At 45.8% G+C, this 19,295-nt stretch overlaps 1 protein-coding gene across 3 annotated transcripts in view; it reads right to left on the bottom strand.

Annotated features, from left to right (window-relative positions):
- ATAD2B (ATPase family AAA domain containing 2B) overlaps nt 1-19,295 on the bottom strand; it is a 62,246-nt gene that overhangs the window by 28,386 nt on the left and 14,565 nt on the right. For 2 of the 3 annotated variants that reach the window (XM_072143635.1, XM_072143637.1), the window contains exons 2-11: nt 18,665-18,819; nt 17,274-17,323; nt 16,962-17,109; nt 9,027-9,129; nt 8,096-8,228; nt 6,440-6,559; nt 5,416-5,491; nt 3,905-4,006; nt 2,798-2,909; nt 2,237-2,352 (exon numbers count right to left, since the gene is read on the bottom strand). In XM_072143635.1, coding sequence (XP_071999736.1) covers nt 2,237-2,352; nt 2,798-2,909; nt 3,905-4,006; nt 5,416-5,491; nt 6,440-6,559; nt 8,096-8,228; nt 9,027-9,129; nt 16,962-17,109; nt 17,274-17,323; nt 18,665-18,819 — 1,115 coding nt within the window. The remainder of the gene's footprint in view (nt 1-2,236; nt 2,353-2,797; nt 2,910-3,904; nt 4,007-5,415; nt 5,492-6,439; nt 6,560-8,095; nt 8,229-9,026; nt 9,130-16,961; nt 17,110-17,273; nt 17,324-18,664; nt 18,820-19,295) is intronic. The other variant, XM_072143636.1, reaches the window with a different exon arrangement.

Here is a 19,295-nt window from a genome sequence, read left to right as displayed (position 1 = left end):
CAATCTGTACAGCGTTGATTTGGATGCGGTAAAGAGGAGATGAAGACGAGAGCGGAGGGACGCATCACTGAGCCGTAAAGGAGGGGAAGACAATAAAACCGGTTCTGCTCTTCCGCCACATAACAGCGGGAGCCGCTTAGCACACAGTAACCGGCCTCAGTCACCGGCCTGGTAAACACAACTAATGAAATGGGATAACATGGGACGAGACGCCACAGCCGCATCACACTACAAGGTCCACGCATTACAGGAGAGGAACCAAATACCGGAAAATAAAAATGGAGTTAAAATCAAGGCCTGCTAGTAGTTCTACTACAAACAAATCTGGGGGGCACCATTACCCTGCAGGGCCTGGACTAGATAAGATCTGGGACCTTATTTTACAGCGAGGGGAGACTCCTTTCTCTGCCACTGGAGATACCCAGCTTTATTTTAGGAATGGATCACTCATGCAGGTTGTGGAGTACATGAGACGTAACATCTTGTTGAAGATATGGTGCGTCCTAGCTGTTTCTCAATGGGGCTTATTTACTAAGGGTCCGTGGACGCAACTGTCGTATTTTCCAACGTTTTCAGGATTGGCGCCAGCTTTCATGTGACAGAAATCAAGGGGGTAAAGGGGGGCCATAGGACGTTCCGAACTGAGCCAGATTTAACTTTCAAATTGTGTCGGAAGCCCAAGCACTTACGTGCACCAGGAAGAAGAAGGTGAACTATGTCGGACCCGAGCGGGGAAGTGACACATGTAGGATATCGGACGCACAATCTTAGTGAATCGCGGCGCAGTGCATTATACACGGACAACGCACTTTCTGTGAACTCCTCTGACCGGGTAAGTAAATGTCCCCCAATGTGTCCTAGAACCCTTGGAAAGGGAGATACACAGAACTCGGGAGAGGAGCCATGTTGGTTCCAGGGCCTGGCTCGTTCGAATAGCATCGGCACCGCTACTCTAAGGCTACATTCACATGGCCGTATCGGCCGTATATACGTCCCCCATAGATGGCAATAGGCGCATGGCGCCTTACGGGAGCGATATGGTTCAGCACACGTTCGGCACCGTACCGTTTCGTAGCCGGGGAAAAGATAGGACATGTCCCATCTTTACCTGTAATATGGCGCCACGTTTCTCAATGGAGAGGGGGGGGGGGATGAGCAGTGTTCACCCCCTCCTCCTCTCACGGGCGCCGAATTTAGTGTGGCCTAAGACCAAGTACAAACAACCATATACTACTGCAGCGAACTGGATGCAAAAACTGCTGTCAGTTCCTGGCCGACAATGACTTGATCACGGTGAAGTGGCTCCGGCTTCTTATCTCCAACTGCAAAATTTCCCCGGTTTGTCGTCTATATATTATTTTATGATTAACAAGATGCTGGTGGCAGTTCTACCCTGCTGCTAATGAAAGGGGACTCTGAGCCCGTCAGGAGTGTGAGTGAGTGTAGTACCACACTTGTGGTCACATGGCATTACCCAGTGCATCCTGGGGGAGCCAGTAAAAACAGTAGCTGACCTTACTCCCCTATGGGTGTGCAAAACGTCACATATAGCCTCCAGACATGACTATAATGTAGAAGTGGATGTCATCTACATCCTGTTCATTTATATTTATTCTGAGCAACCATTAGGACTCAGACTTCACAATCAGCCATCTGCTATGCAGGCAGCTAATCCAGGCGGCACACAGAGGAGCGGCTGAGCCGTCATACGAGCGCTCTCTCCCCGCTGATCGCAGCAGCTGCTGCCAGGAGATTTAACCCCCTTCCCCAGTGGGGACATTATGCAGATCTGAATAAACCTCCTATTATAACTGTGTGACACCGCAATAAGCCTGTATTTATAACGGGTCTTTATGGTGGGAATACTGAGCACACCAGGCCCCGGCACAGGGCGAAGGCGCCATCTAGTGACAAGTACTGAGAATCAGGCATTGTGCACAGTCATCCTGCCGTACCAGACAAATTACAAATCGCTCCTGGGGCACAAAAAATGCAAGGCAAACAAAATAAGATTTATTCTTTAAGACGGGGCAGATGATTACAGGGAACCTGTCAGCAGCTCTGATCATACAAAGCAGCTGCCATTGTTTGGTATTACCCCTGAGGATCTGTGTGATCATATGTTGATCGCAGCCTCAAGCCAAATACAAGCCCTCCAATAACTCCACTAAACTTTATGCAGTTTCTAAAAGCAGGGATGTAATAATGACATCATATGGTGGCAGCCGGGACTTACCGAGGAGGCTGAATTTTGAACTTTTCAAAGATTTCGGGATACAAAAGGGGGAAAACAACCATTTCTTTCAAAGCGTAAATGTGCTGACTCAGACCTCCGACACTGTCAAAACGAACCTAGAAGAGGAAGAAAAACAAGTCATCTTCATGTGTGAGGCCAGTTAAAGCGATGGTCCCATAACATGTATTATGTCGTATGCAGGGCCTCAGGGGTACAGATAGGGGTCCACAGAGCCCCCTCCTCAAATAACAGTCTGGGACCCCTGACAAAGTTGCTAATAAAGCCTAAAATTGTACCACCTATAGAAAGATGATGGATGGTTGTATAGGTGAACCCCGTGCAACTAACCAAATATTTTTTTGGGCAGCTCTGCCCCTCCCAATGGGGTATAATAGCCAAGTACCACAGTACAAAGAGGACACCGTCGGACCTTCAATTGGCCACAGCTGACAGCCAAACTCTTCTTGACTAGACTTTTGGGATCTGCATTAACTTATGTTTACATCTGAGCTCACTCCATACACAGTCAACTAAAAGTCCTCTGCAGTCTCCAACACTCACCGAACGATCTAGGTTCATCGGGTCAACATCGGCCAAACTAGCGCCAACTTTTACCCGTTCACGCAAGATACCGCTGGCGAGATCCTCAGGTCTGAGATTCATGGGTAGACACCTTTAAAAAACAGACCAAAAAGAAGTAGTCAATATGGAGCTAAGTGACTGTAAGGCCTTGTACTTCACATCTATGTGTTATTCATGACCTTCATAGATAGGGGACAATATTAAAGAATTCCCGCGCCCCTCCCCATAGTAAAGACACTTAAAGGGACTCCAGATTTACCCCTATTAAGCGATCTGCCCCCTCTGGTAGGGTATGAAGTGTCCATTGTAGAATTCCACTTTATGTCAAATCTAACCCGTTTACCTATACAAATTCATATAAATTCTATATAATTCTATATAGAATTATATATAAAGTCATGTGAAAAGAAGCAGAGAAGTGTCACATTTTGACTCAAGTTAGTCAAGTTTAGAGGCTGCAGGGAAGTGTTAACTTCAGACATCCCTATAGTACCTAGAAACATGCTGCTGTCATATTTCAGATGACATCAGGCAGCAGGAATTGGATTTTTATCTGTAGTTTGCATTAATAATTAGGTTTTTAGCTGCCTGCATCTGTGGATTTGTAGCTCACAAAACGACAAGAGTGTACCTTTAATTTGACCTAATAGACATGTTTCTACTTGACTCATCTCCGGCAAAAATATGACCCTTCTCTGCTTATTTTCACACGAATGGAGGAAATTATTTTTATAGGTATGAGAGAGAATTCTAGAAAGGACATTTCATCCTCTACCGGAGGGCGCGCTTTTCCGTTTTTTAAATTTTGATTTATATATACCATCAATAACAGAATTTGCCCCAAAGAGGTAAAATGCTCCAGAAAAAAAAAATATGCGTAGAAAATAATATACTTAAAATTTATGAGGTCACCAGGTACATTATTTATACAAAAGGTCATAAATCTATATATAAAATGCGACAATGTTATTTCAAGATATAGCCAGGACGCTGATGTACAGGTATGATGGTTAAAAAAAAAAAAAATTGTAAACATTCAAAGAATTAAACTTTATGACATTGTGCAGTGCACAGGCCAGGGGATACCTATTCCTCGATTTGGCCATACTCTTGGACTTTCTCCTCTCGAACCGTTCCTCATCTGAAGAAGAGGTTGTGTCACTGCTGTGAATCGCATGCTTCTTTCGTCTACAAAAAACAAAGAAGTAGAGAAGTTGTTACTGTACAATATGGTTATTGCCCTTGTGTGATCGCTACATAAACAAGAAGTTTTTTGAACCCATAATGAACAATGAAGGAGAGCAAGTGAAGATCTTAAACTGTGATAAAGGGTTTCATAAAGTATATTAGACTTTTCCAATCTACACATAACCAGGGATATAACAAGCCGTGCACCTGTGTGACATCACATGACCAGGGATATAACGAGCCGTGCACCTGTGTGACGTAACATGACCAGGGACAAATTTCTATCCACAGGAAGCAAACATTGAAGCTTCCTATAAAATCACAGCAAGCAGAGATCTGGAAAACGGTGATGAACGGATACACAAAATATATTGGAAAATTTCTATAGCTTTCCATTATACCAACCATATCATTTATTTGCTTAAAGTGTACAACCCTTTAAAGGAAACGTACCATCAGAAATTCACTAACTGAGGTATTCCTTTTCTTTAATGTAGGAGTAGTCCAGCTGAGGGAGCTAAGGCTATTTCACGCCTCTGTGGCCTCCCTGCATGTCCCCGCAGCGCTCTTCAGCCCATGCATGTGTAATTACCGTCTATCTCACCGCCTTCTCCTCTTGAGCTTGCACAGAGCTGTAGAGAAGCCAGCGGCGAGCCAAAAGTTATTGTGCATGCATGGGCTGAACAGCGCTGCAGGGACGTGCAGGACGGCTGCACTACAGAGGCTACAGGAGTGTGAAGTAGACTTGGCTCCCAATGCTCGGCCGAACTACCCCACACGCCAGTAGCCTCTGAAGTTAAATTCGTGAGAGAAAGTTAATTTTCTAAATCTAAATAAAGACATTGTATGGCCAAGAACACATGTCTGCTTTCTTTCAAAGGCAGCTCCTCTCCTGACCATGGTGCAACTCCACGCCATGCATCTCTAGGCAGCAGAGTTGCAATACAGGCACTAACCATGGCCAGGTGTAATGCAGTGTGTTCTTGGTGTGCTTTTAAAACACATGCGTTTTTTGCATATTTGATGCATGGCTGGTTTGATTCGTTAATTAACATTTTCACAGATTCTAACCAACCACACGCATGGTAAACATGCAAGAACGGACTGTGTGAGAGCACCCTCAAAAGTGTATACTCACCTCTCTGTTGGGGCCTCTTTGAATACAGTGGCTTGCCGGTGACTAAACAATATTAGTGAAAGGGACACCAACCCTCCATTCTCATGGAGTTCCAGTATCCTGCACACGAATGCTAGTTACAATGCAATGGTGAAAGAGAAACACAAGTACTACTCCACCTAACATTGGCTCATATAAAACCCTTCTGTATAAAAGAGATGGAAGAACCAAGAAATGAATAAAAACAATATGAGATTTATTGTCGTGCATTCGTCTGCATCTCAGCACCTACCGGATATGGCTTCTTCTTGCAGGAGATCTGTGTGTATCAAACAAAGTGCTTTGTCGTTTCTTTTGATGTGCTGGCTCTAGAAGACCAAACATATAACCTGTGTAAGTGAATGTACACGTACGTGACCCCAAGTCATAGGTGTATTATAACTTCACATATGGGAAGTTCTCCATCGCTGCTCCGCACTTTTAAACCCATCACTAATTTTAACCCACTAAATTATCAGCCCTTTGAGGTAGGGGATGGAACCTTCTAGAATTCCCTCTTATGTGAAATCTCACCTGTTTACCCATTAAAAAAAATCTCCACCAAAGTCATGTGTCAGTGAGCAGAGATGAGTCAGACTCAGAGGCCGAAGTGTCTATATTTTGGACTACCAAGAACCATGGTTCTGGCATGAGTTTAAAGAAAAGGATTTAATCTTCCCAACTACAGAACCAAAACTTTGGGCATGTAAAATTATATTTGACCATTTTACTGCTTATTAAGATCCAATTCCATACTAATGGTTTAAATACTTTAAAGCCCAATAAGTAGTGTTCTGAAGCGATGCCACTCGTCCCGCCATCTCAGCCTGGTGAGGCAAAGATAAGTCAGGCTAAAAGGTTAGGGTGATGCCACATGACGTTTTTAGTCAGTTTTTAAGCATGCGTTTTCAGTCCGTTAAAAACACATGCGTTTTTTTTTTAAACGCTTCAGTTTTTGATCATTTTTCCCAATTCTCTTAATAGATAAACATGTTGTAAGCAGCCAATGGTAAACGAGCAAAAACGGAAGCACTTTTAAACAGATTGAAAACGCATGCCTTAAAACGGACCAAAAACGTCATGTGTGTCATCATCCTCAGAGGGGAAGTTTCACAGTACCACAAAAGCCATATTTCAAACCATTTAGATACCACAATTTATATTAACCACAGCATCTGAGTGGTTGGGGTTCCAGGTGAAAGTCAATCTGCTGGGCCCTAACAAATTGCAGCCCCTCTGACTAATAACCTTTCCCAGGTCCAGAATACATTACCTACCAATAGGAGGAGCTTGGTACCTCTCCACCGTTTTCCTTTGCCGTAAGTTATACGGCCGATCGTTTTCTTCGCCTTCCACCTCGGCTTCTTCGTCCCCGTCTTCACCTTCCTCTTGGGATTCTGCAAAAGGAAGAGTTTTATTGCTTACATTCAGGTTTTTAAATCAAGTTAAGTCAACAAACCCAACAATAAATGATGTGTCCAGGTGGTGCCCCCAGATGTTCACATAGGGGAGAACTTAAGCAAGTGCTGAAGCAACAGGTAGAGATCCAGGAGATGCATCGATACGTCTCCCCATGTTAGATCTACATCTACTCCATTCAGCCCATGTCTGGATACACAGTCTATACCGGTCTTTAGATTTCTATACAGGGTAGAAGAGGAACCCAACTGTGGTGCTGTTCAGTGCAGACCCAACAGCATCTGAGAGAGACTCTGCGGCTACTCCTCCTAATCCTGACGTCCATCTATGATAAAACTATGTGCGCCAGACTACAACCCGCAGTTACTCCTCTGCTCAAGTCAGTTAGGAGGGAAGCATGCCGCGTCATGTGACATCTAACTACTACTCCCTCAGCTGGCGGACATGATGGGACCTATCACCAGTCCTTCATGTCCTTGTGAGCAGAGATGAGCGGACTAGACATTCAAGTTCAGCTGTCTGACCCAGACATATTGCCTCAATGGAGGCTAAAACCAGCAAATGGAAGCCCCAAACAAAAAACATAGGCAATCATAGCCATGGTTAATGGTTAGAGGCATCCACTTGGCGGATTAGCTGTCCGGCCTCCAATATGTTCCTTCAGATGGCCAAATCCAAACTTGGATGTTGGGCCCGCTAAACTCTAGTTGAAGAATGAGTCTACAGTGCCGATTTTAAAAGGGAACCAGTCATCATTTTGGCCTATTAAACTGCTAGTCCCCTAAAATAGGGGATAAAAACTATTTTCTATGATTCCCTCTTATGTGAAATCTCATCCGTTTACCTATATTAAAAAAAAAAAAATCTCCTCCAAAGTCATATGCAAAGCAGAGATGAGTCATATTTTGGCTGATATCTACCACCTAGAAATTTGATTCTGGCGTTATACTAAATCCTGGCAACTCATATTTCCAACTAAGGCTCCAGGTCGGAAAGAGAAGATTCTTAATCTTTAGTAGGACACCAGCAGCATATTTCTAGGTACTATAGAACAGAATATAGGGGGTCTGACTCAAGCAAAGGTGACTCTTTCCTGCTATTTTCACATGATTTTGGAGGAAAAATTTTAATAGGCATTAGAGGGAATTCTAGAAAGGAAATTTCATACCATACTTGCGGGGTATTTTGATGGGGGTAAAATCTGGCGAAACCGGAGACCATTTAAAACGTTTACTTCTAGCAAAATGGACTATAATGTGCACAGCTTAGCAAGTCTCAGAATCTTGCATTATGTAACAAGTGGGGCCCAACAGCGTCAGACCTCGGAAACCATGCCAGATCGTTGTAACCAGAGATAGGCTTATGCCACAGGATTGTTCAGATGTATGGGATAGGCAAAAATAGATTTGGATGGAGAGTAGGTGGAAAAAATGCAAGTGGGGAAAATGAATGGCAATGTGCAGAATGTGACTGACACGGCAACATCAACAGGATAAGAAAGATAAGGAACACACCTTCAGAAACCTCTTCCTCCTCCTCCTCCTCTTCTCCCTCGGAGGACTCTTCATGCCGAGTCTTGATGGGATAGCTGTTTCTTCTCAAGCTTTTCCTCCTCCTCTTTACTCTGGAGTACATGTCCATGTTCTCCTATAAAACAGGCGAATCGTACACTAAATTCTCAGTGCTCTCCATCTCCTTATACGTCATGTCTACCAAGAAGCGGCCTCAGATTTCAATACTATTTTATTTGCTGAAGTTTTTGCACTCTTAAATGCACTTATTCTCGGGTCAAGCACACGTGCACATTTCTCACCATGAGATTGAGAAGCTTTGTGGCCGCCTGACTGACAGCATCGTCCCAATGCATAGCAATGGTGAAGAATCTGTCAATAGGCCTTCAAGAGGCTGGAGGAAATGCAACTTCAATATAAGAACTCTGCAACGGCTGCCCCAAGTTTTATTGTTATCGCTATCCACAGGATAGAGGATAACAATCTGATCGGGGAGGGCTGGACTGCTAGAACCACCAGTTAGCACAAGAACAAACCCCAGCAATTACAAGAATGGGGGTCCAGTTCTCAATTAATGGAGCGTTAGGTTGAGCATGTGTGCTGTTGCTTCATCCAATACTATGGGAGCATCTGAAATTGCAGAGCACACCACTCTGGTATGAAGGATGTGGAGATATCTTAGCACTGTGCTCAGCAATTTCTGACACTTCAATAGCATTGAATGCAGTCGCTGGACACACGCTCGACCTGCCGCATTATCTATTAGTGACAACTGGACCTATATCCTCACCAGCAGTCAGATCGTCACTGATCAAATTTTTTTCCCTGATCCTTGGGAATGGCACAACCCCTTTTTATAGAAACCTCTGCAAGTTACACAAAGATCCCTTCCGTCACTCTCAGATCCAGCCGCAACATTATAGAAAAGACTCACAAATTCTGTGTCTGTCCACATGCGCAGCCGCTCCACCTCTCGGGATTTATTACTCCTCCGGATGTTGATGTTGTCCATTTCCTGGAGAACCGCTTCAGCCGTGCTTAAAATACATTAAAAAAAAACATAAATAACAAAATTTACAAAGAACCAAGATGCCTTTCATATAGGTTTTAGTTTGCCACATTCATTAATGGTTTGAGCTCATTTTGGAGACTTACAGAAAAGTGGGGCTAAGATGACAAGGGGCAAGGCTCTGCAGAGAGAAGGGAGTGGCTTAAATGACAAGGGGCTGGCCTCTGCAGAGAGAAGGGAGTGGCTTAGATGACAAGGGGCAAGGCTATGCAGAAAGAAGGGTGTGGGTTAAATGAAAAGGGGCAGGGCTCTGCATAGAGAAAGGAGTGGCTTAGGTGAGAGGCAGGGCTTTGAGAGAAGGGAGTGGCTTTGATGATAACAGGCAGGGCTATGTAGAGAGAAAGGAGTGGCTTAAGACACAATCCTGTGCACAATAAATGTAGCCAACAAATATGTGGCGAAGAGTCAAACAAGATATAACAAATCAAGTTAGCAAAGAGTCTGAAGAGCGCAATGGGCTTATAAACTATATAACTTATGGGCGACGGATGGGAGTCACCATGGTTTTATCCGAGTAGATATTACCTATTCTGGGGGTGTGGAAAATTCTCCCCAATATTTATAGGTCCCTGCTCCTTTACACTTATCATTTCCACCATAGAAGGTGCTAATCCAGCAGATAATATAACCCGCGCTGCAGAGAACTAGTCTATGATAAAACATGGAATAACCCTGGTACGTGACAAGAATATTCCCTTTCATCTTCCTGACCACTGAGAGTTTATTCTTTTTTTTTGTATAATTGTATTTTTATTATCATTTTTCAGAAAATATATAACAGACAATTTATCACGTACATATTTCACATTGAAGTTTTTTAACAGTAAAACAACTGAAAGACAGAATTTTTCCCCTCCCAAGGATATCAACATTTTAAATCTTCCATTTGCGTATCAAAAGGTTACGACTAATAGTGTAGTAGGTTTTCGATGCTAGAACTAGTACTAAAGATGGCATCAACATTATGCCTAACCGATTCAAAGGAGTTGGGGATAAGGGTACAGACAAAGACATCCAAACACACTCACTATGACAACAGATAACACTTGGGTAGAAACTAAAGGGGTGGCCATGTCACTCTCCTCCTCCTGCTCGCTCCTCTATCCAGTAGTGGTCCCAGCTCGCCCAAGTTTTGTCGAACAATGGGATACGATTGTTCAGGGAGGCAGTCAGATGTTCCATGCTACGAATTTCCCTTACCCTGGAGAGAAGGTCCATTCGAGAGGGGGGGGCTTGTCTCTTCCAGAATTGCGCTATCAGGCACCTCGCGGCTGTGAGTATGTGCAAGCTCAGTTTTGTGGTCGCCTTGGCCATGGGGTGCGGAGAAACATTCAGCAAGTGAAATAATGGGGAGAGTGGAATATCCACCGCTACGACCTCCCGAAGGAGAGTCTTTACCTCCTGCCAAAATGGCTGCACTAATGGGCATGTCCAGAAGATATGTTGAAGGGTTCCTCCAACTGAGCCGCATCGCCAGCAAGTATCTGGCGTATCCGGAAATAGTCTGTGTAGCAAGGATGGGGTATGATACCACTGCATCATCAGTTTGTACTGGTTCTCCTTATGTGTGGCACACAAGGAGGTCTTAGCCGCCCTATGCCATATCAACCGCCATGTGTCTTGTGATATTGGTCCCCCTACTATGCTCTCCCATTTGGTCATGTAAGGGTATGCGATGGGTTCGTCTGGGTTAGGGTGTAATAGTATCATGTAGATATCTGATATAAGGCCAGAAGTTTGGGTAGCAGTTTTGCAAATGTGCTCAAACGTAGTGGGTGCCGAAACCACCTCCGCACTATCCAGAGATTGCAAGAGGTGCCTGATTCGGATGTAGTGAAAATTGGCCGCACGCGGGAGATGAAATTTATCCTGTAGGGCAGCGAAGGGCAGAATCTTCCTATCTCGGTAATCCACAATGTCTGCAAACCTAAACAAACCCTTCTCGTGCCAGGGTTTAATTTCTTGCCCAGCCCCGGCTTGTTGCATGAGGGGGGTGTGCAAGAAAGATTGCATAGGTGAGCACTGAGACCTCAGGGGGAACCTGGTCAGACAGGCCTTTCACAACTTAATTGTGAATGAGATGGGGCCTAATTGGGGGTCGGGTAGCGCAGGCGCCTCTTTGGGCCAAAGATAAGAGTTAGGATGGAAAGGGGCCAACCACAATTTCTCTATCTCCATCCACTTAGAGAATGCCAGTAAGGTAGACCATGCTGGGATACGCCGCAAATGTGTTGCCCAATAGTATCTGGTTATGTCCGGTACCGATAGGCCGCCTCTAGATTTATGAGCGAGTAGAACAGACCTGGAGATTCTGTGCCTCTTTTTAGCCCAGATAAAGTGTAATATTGATGCTTGTAGGGACCTCAGGGCACCCAACGGCACTGGCACTGGTAGGGTTTCAAAAAGATAAAGCAGCTTAGGTAAGATGGTCATTTTAACCGCTGCTATCCTGCCAAAGAGGGAAAGGGGGAGACTGTTCCAATTATCAAGTAGGGTCCTTATTTCCCGAAAACTGCCAGGGAAGTTCTGCCCATAGAGTGTATTGTAAGAGGGGGTCAGGAGTATCCCCAGATACTTAATAGCATCTGCTTTCCAATTATATCTGAATGTAGCTTTCAATTGGTCTACCAACGGTTGGGTAAGATTAAGAGGTAAGGCCTCCGTCTTTGAAGTGTTTACTTTATAGCCAGAGAGACGGCCATACTGCTGTAGTCTCGCTTGTAGATTGGGTAGGGAGATTAAAGGTTGAGTAAGGGTGAGTAAGATATCGTCTGCGAATAACGATAATTTGAATTCCTTGTCTCTAACCATAATACCATGGATATTCGGGTCCTGTCGGATGATGGAGGCCAAGGGTTCAATGCAAAGTATAAACAAGAGAGGAGAAAGTGGGCAGCCCTGACGTGTACCATTCCTAATCTGCAGAGGTGGGGAGGACGCATGTGGGAGCTTAATTTCCGCTGTAGGGTTTGAATATAACCCCCTCAAAGCCTGGAGGAAGGGACCTTTTATCCCAATGTGCTCTAGCACTTGAAACATAAAGGGCCAACTGAGGCGATCAAACGCCTTCTCAGCGTCTAAACTGAGAATCAGAGCCTGGTCATTTTGCTTATTAACTACATCAATAAGATCAATTGTTCTCCTCGTGTTGTCACCACCTTGTCGTCCAGGTACAAAGCCTACCTGATCCTTATGGATTACCTGAGGGATCCACTGAATCAGGCGGTTGGCCAGCAGCTTTGTGAATATTTTTAAATCTGCGTTCAAGAGTGCAATCGGTCTGTAATTAGCACAATCAGTTGCGTCTTTCCCAGGCTTGGGAATAAGGGTGATATACGAATGAGTAAAAGTTGTAGGCATGGGCTCACCTTGCAAGAACGCGTTAAACACTTTTGTCATATGTGGCAACAACACAGGGGAGAAGGTTTGATAGTACAGATAAGTGAGCCCGTCTGGGCCCGGGGATTTCCCATTAGGCATTCCTTTGATCACCTCCTCTATTTCCTCCGGCGTTAAGTCTGAGCTGAGCGTCTCAATGGCCTCCGAGGTGAGTTCAGGGAGGGAGCTAGAGTTCAAAAAATCTAGTAACAGTGTTTTTCTAAGGCCCTCATCTAGGGGTAGGGTGTTTGGCAGGGAATATAATTTAGCATAAAATTCTTGGAAGCGGGAGGCAATCGCTCTTGGGTCATGTAATAGATTCCCCCCAGAGTCCCGTATGATGTGGGGAGTCTGGTGCTCTCTCTTCTCCCTCAGTTGTTTTGCCAGGAGAGAGTGGTGTTTGTTCGCTTGCTCATAATATCTTTGCCTAGTAAATACCAATAATTTCTCTACTGTTTGACTCTGAACCTCCCGCAGTTGCTCCCTAACCTCAATTAGCTGTTGAAGTCTCCTCCTAGTTGGTTTAGCTAACAAGGCTGCCTCCTGTTTACCAATCTCCTTTCTCAGTTCTTTTTCCAGATGGGCTCTGTTCCTTTTCAACCTGGTGCCCTGTTCTATGCAATGACCTCTGAAAACCGCCTTATGGGCTTCCCACGTCAGAGGAACAGAGGGAATTGAATCTTCATTCAGCTGGAAATATTCCCGCAGTATTCCATTGAGCTCCTCCTGGATCAGGGGTTTTTTAAGAAGGGATTCATTTAAGCGCCAATGACATACCCTAGTTGTGGAGGGACCCTCTCTAAGCTGCAGGAGGACTGGCGCATGATCTGACCACGATATGTCTCCCACCTCTGCAGTGTGCATCATTTGCAGGAATTGTATATCACCAAACCAATAATCGATGCGGGTATGGGTGCCATGCGGTGCAGAGTAAAAGGTAAATGAACGGTCACCCGGATTGCCCACTCTCCATAGATCGTATAAAGCAAACCTCCTGATGACTCTACGGAAAGCTGCTGAAATAGTGTTCTGCGACCTAGTGGTGGGGCTGGGGTCGATTGCCAGTCGATCCATATTTTCAGAAAAAATGACATTGAAGTCCCCTCCTAACAATAAAGGTGCCGGTGGGAGTCTGGCTATTTTATTCAGGACTTTGGTAATGAAGCGGACCTGTGATGAATTGGGGGCATATATATTGCATAAAAGCACAGGCGAACCAAACATTTTACCCTGAACAATGATAAAGCGGCCCATGGGGTCTGACGTCACAGTTTCAGGCACCATGGGGCATGAGGTTGCGAACAAAATCGCCACTCCCGCTTTCTTGTTCTCTGTGGATGCCATATAAGAGATCGGGTAAAGATGCTTAGCAAAATTAAAATTCCCCGTCGCATCATAATGCGTCTCCTGCAAGAACACCACATCTGCTCTACTTCTCTTTAGCTCGTTAAGCGTGAGTCGTCGCTTACGGGCTGAGTTGAGCCCTTTTACATTTAGCGTCAAGAGCTGGACCATGATGAGCGTACGGACCGACGCTCCTAGGCAAGACCCGCGGCGTGCTCCTACGTGATATGCACCTGAACCTAGGGGGGGAGGGGATGAGAGAGGCTATATGTAGCTTCTACAGCAAGGCGTCAGTATGGGAGTGAGGAAGTGTGTTGGTGTGTGCAGACCTAGAATATCAGGAACACTAGGGTAGACACACAGGGAATGTGACAAGGGGGGGACAAAACTTGCACACCACAAGACAAACAATCAATACGAACAAAGAACAAATAAAAAAGGTTATATAAAAATAAACCCAAAACCAAGAATAACTTCCAATTCTATAACCAGAGAGAGGAGAAGCCTCCTGACCCTAGTGTAGGTCTGTTCAGCCGGTCAGCCCCTAAAGTAGGGGAGTATAGTCGGCTGATCCGGATTCACCACCTCCTATTTAGACCCTAAATCCGGGTCAGAGGACAGTATCCAGAAAAGACCCACCTAGTGGGGAAAACGTGGCTATGGAACCTGTCAAAGGAAAAGAATACGACAAGTACAGAACTGTACAAGATTAAATACTTTGATATGTCACTAACCCTCCAGAGATTAACCCCGATGCCGTTGTGCATATTACTACCCAAAAAATACTAAGGAAGGGATTAGCCCCCCGAATATGAGCAAACATAAGCATACATAAGACCCCCTTCAAACAATCAAGAACCCGAACTGTAAAGGATATATATTTAGCAGGCATTCTCCTCTAATCATAGGAGTCCTGGGATGGAGCTCTGGTTCGTGATCTTCGCCTCTTTTGTTGTGGTTGGTTCTTATTCTGCAGTTGGCGAAGTTGAGGGGGGAGACCCCCCCAGTCGTCCAGCCGTGGAATCGGGATGTTCCAGATGTCGCAGAATTCCTGGAGCTCCTCAGTCACGGTGAGCGTTGCCGTTATCCCATCTTTGGTGGCCGACAGAGCAAAAGGAAAATTCCATCGATAGGATATGTCATTCTCCCTTAGAATGTCCAGCAACGGTCGTAAAATCCGCCTCTTCTGTAAAGTGATCCCCGAGAGATCCTGATAAAGCTGTATGACATCACCATTAAAATCAAAGTTCTTGTTTTTCCGCGCCGCAAACATGAGGCGCTCCTTTAATTCGAAGTCATGCACACAACAGATAACGTCCCGCGGGTTTCCTCCCAGTGTTTTAGGCCTCAATGCTCTGTGGGCTCTATCAAGCTTCACCTGTGTTCCTGGTTCCCTTAGTAGCGCTGAAAAGAGTGTTTGTAGTGTGGCTCGCACATCCTCTTTACCCTCCACCTCCGATAGACCCCTTACTCGAATATTATTGCGTCTTCCTCTGTTATCAAGATCCTCCAAGTGCCTGGCCATATCTTGTAGTGTAACAGATTGGGAATGCAAAGCATGTTGCGTATGTGAAATCTGACGCTTTGAGTCCGCCTGTGCAGCTTCCAGAACATCAATTTTCTGCGTCATACACTGAATATCACGACGCACTTCCGAGATTTCAGATTTGAAAGCCTCTTTGACTTCAGCAATTAGAGATTTAAAGTCCTCTTTAGTAGGCAAATTCTGGAGATGGACCTGCCAGTACGGTTCTGATGTCGATGGTCTCTTTTCTGCAGTAGCGTCCTGGCTGCATGGCTCAGGTGATGATGCCCACTCTGGGGAGGGCGCTGCATAGCGAGTGAGGGTGGGGGTAGCATTCAGCTCATCCTCTGACAATTGTGACCTAGGGATAAATGGGACCCCAGGGACAAATTCCCCTGGCTGTGATAGTTGGGGGGATCTTAGGGGGAGACCCTTGGGACACTTCCCCTGTCCTCCATTTCCTTCCTGCTCATCCTCTATGGGGCTTTGCCCTTTTTCTGGGGCTTGTGACTGGGGTGAGGTGCTCCTGCACGGTTTCTCACCTTGCTTGTGGTGCTGCCGGTCACCTTTAACTGGGGTCCGCGGGGAAGCCGCTGCTGTCTGGCGCTGCTGCGCCGCAGGAGAGCCACGCTGCTCCTTAGGTTGTGCGCCAATATGGCGGTCAGGCGCGGCCTGCATCGTGGTGGCGGGAGCCTGGCGCGCAGTATGCGGGAGTGGTGCGGTGGCTGCCGATGAACCGCGCTTACCCGCTGCTGGAGTAGGGGCCATGATGGGAGCCTCGATGGTTCGTGCCGGGTTCCTCGTGGTGCCACCAGCTTTCCTTCCCGTTCGCGGGTCCGTGCTGGCTGCGGCGGTGGAGCGGAGGAAGCGGGTGAGTAGCGTATCTCCCGTTCTGACAGGGTTCTGGTGTCCCGGGGTCTTTGCTCCCCTCCTGGGGGTCTTTTTGGCTTTGGGGGCCAGGGTATCTCCCCTCCTTACTGGCTAAATGGGCACCGGGGTACGGAGCTCACTCAATGTGCGGCCATTAGCTCCAGGGTCCAGCCACGCCCCCCCTCACTGAGAGTTTATTCTGTCTGATTTTTGCTAATTAAAGTGGAGATGAAGAGAGAACAAGATTAAATCGATCCCAGAAATCCCGCAGGTCTTCACGCACAGACATATGCAGGGAGAGCTCTGCGGGAAGTGTAGGGAGTGGATCTAGCATGTTTCATGTCATTGCATCCAGGGTGAGAGGGATTACTGCTACTTATGATTTCCTTTTCCCTATATAGTTCAAGTTCTAGGCTTCATAGATAAGTGAAAGAAGATGGTATTTAAAGGGAGTCTTCATATCAGAACCTGGGTGACCCCGTACCCCCACCGCCTAAGAGGATCTGTCCGGGAAATCCCTCCAGAACAAAGAGCCTTTTTCTCAGACCATACTCACTTGCAAGTAACAAACCTAAAGAAATAAGTGACCATTCGGTTCCTGAACGTGTCATAATATAATGTGCCACTAGGGGGCAGCATCTGCTCAGAAGAGACCAGCACCACCGCAGACCCTCCGCACTCACCTGTTCACTAGTTGATCAAACAGCAAACTCTGGTTCAACGTCTCAAACCGGTTACTCTTGGACCTGCAGCTTCTTCTGACCTCGCGACCTCCATTGATGCAGGAATGGTCGACGGTCACTTCCTTCTCCACCCGGCGGCTTTTAAGAGCTACCGTAAAAAAACACAAGCGCCAAAATAAAGGAGTCAAGGTTTCATCACCAACAATCAAACCTATAGTCATTCCTAGGTTATAGCATGTAATAAGGAGTAGGGGGGGGGGGGGGGAGAATAAAACATGAATGTGGGGGGTCAACAATTATAGAAATACTCACATAGACTGCTGTGGCTGTTTGGTAAAGTAGCACCAGACTGGGATAATAACCTAGGATAAAACACAGCATGGATTAGTCTTATTGCATCAAGACATTTTTTAACCCCTTAACGCCTAAGCCCTTCTTCGTTTTCCCATTTCCATTTTTCACTCCCCACCTTCAAAAATCTTTTTTAATTTTTCCATGTACGGAACTGTATGAGGGCTTGTTTTTTGTGTAATAAATTGCACTTCACAGTGACTGCATTTAATATTCCATGCCGTGTACCGGAAAGTGGTAATAAAAAAATCCAAAAATGCAGTGAAATAGGCAGAAAAATGCATTCGCGCCATTTTCTAGGATTTTACGGCTTTCAATGTGCACCCCAAATGACATGTCTGCTTTATTCTTTGGGTCGGTGCGATCAAGGAAATACCATATTTGCACAGGCTTTATAATGTTTCCATACATTTACAAAAAAAAAAAAAAAAAATTCTTCATTTTGCCATCTTCTGGCACTAACAACGGTTTCATACTTCGGTGTACGGAGCTGTGGGTGGAGACACTTTTTGCGACTTCTAATGAAGTTTTCAACGCTACCAATATGTGGACCTTTTGAGCTCTTCTTATAGAATTTTTTATATATTTTTTAAAATATCTTTTTCCGCTCCGGTAGAGCGCCGTGCGCCCATTGCCGTCTATGGGGGACGTATATCGGCCGCATATACGTCCTCCATACGGTCGTGTGAATGTAGCCTTAGAAAGCATCTGGTCTTTGTATGACCCGAGGCTGTCATTGTAACCGATCCCAGTATTCTCTAAGAGGCTCCGGCCTCTTGGGGAATATGGGCGCAAACTCCACCAGTTCCAACCTGGTCTACAGGACGGAACTAGTGGAGTTTTTTTTTTTTTTGCTCTATGCTCTGCCGGATCTCCGAGACTCATGCCCCGGCCCGTCCTGACACATCCAAAGAGGGGTGGTAGAGGGTTGTAGAAACATGAAAAGTGGCAGGGACAGGGAGATTCATGTGGTTAGGTTGAGCCATAATGAATCTACCCCACCATGTTTATGAAGTGGATTTCATAGACTGTAAGCTCTTGGGAGCCAGGCCAATGCTCCCATCGTTTCATCTGACCATGCTATTATTCTGTAATGTCTAATTCCATTTTTTATCTGTCCACCATGATCTGTACAGCACTGAGGAGTCTGATGAAAGGTTATTATTATTGGTTGTTAGTACTTTGCACCGAATCTTGACAGGACTCATAGAAGACACAGTGAGAGTCCTGATACATACTGTGCCTACTGCAGCTAAGGCCTTATTCACACAGCCGTGCACTTGCAGGGCTTGGGACCCTAGTGTAGCACATGACCTCTTACGTCGGCAGCCATGTAGGGCGACTATCCATACCTGGATCTCCGGGTGGACATGCTCCAGGCCTCCCGCTGTTTGGCGGCACGAGGTTTGGGACTCTCCTTGTGGACAGGCTCGGCATGGTTACACGCTCTCTTTGCTGGAGGAGATAGCTGGCTGTCACTCAGGCTGCCGTCACTGCAGGCGTCTTTCTGTAGAGGCATAAGACATAAGTTATTAGATAGAGACTTTACAGTGTTAATACCATCTCAAAGTGATATAGATCATATACAAAATGCAACCATCAACAGTGCTCCAAAGTACGAGACGCCCAATATTAGTGCCCAACCCACCGAGGACAAAGGGCGAGGCACCCCATTACACTGACCCTTCATTCTAAGGTCAGGGGGTGTCCAACAGGATGGATTCCTTACAAATCCAAAGGCATGAAACAAGACAACAGAAGTTGTAAAGCGGGTGCCGTTATATAGAGCCCCTTTAAGGGCTTCTCCATGTGAGAAGACATCAGTAGGATATACTACTACTGTTCAATCAGTAGAGGCTGCATTATTACAATAGGCGTCCCTGCGGAGGGGCCCTCCCTGTAAGGAACTCCAAAAAGTGGGCATATCCCAGCCCTATCCAGAACTATTCTGGGAGGGGATGTAGTGACGTCTTGGCACACGCT

This window comes from Engystomops pustulosus, chromosome 3, assembly GCF_040894005.1.
Source record: "Engystomops pustulosus chromosome 3, aEngPut4.maternal, whole genome shotgun sequence".
Classification (NCBI taxonomy): Eukaryota; Metazoa; Chordata; class Amphibia; order Anura; family Leptodactylidae; genus Engystomops; species Engystomops pustulosus.
The sequence above is the reverse complement of the archived record's forward strand: the minus strand, read 5'-3'. Positions and strand labels throughout refer to the sequence as shown.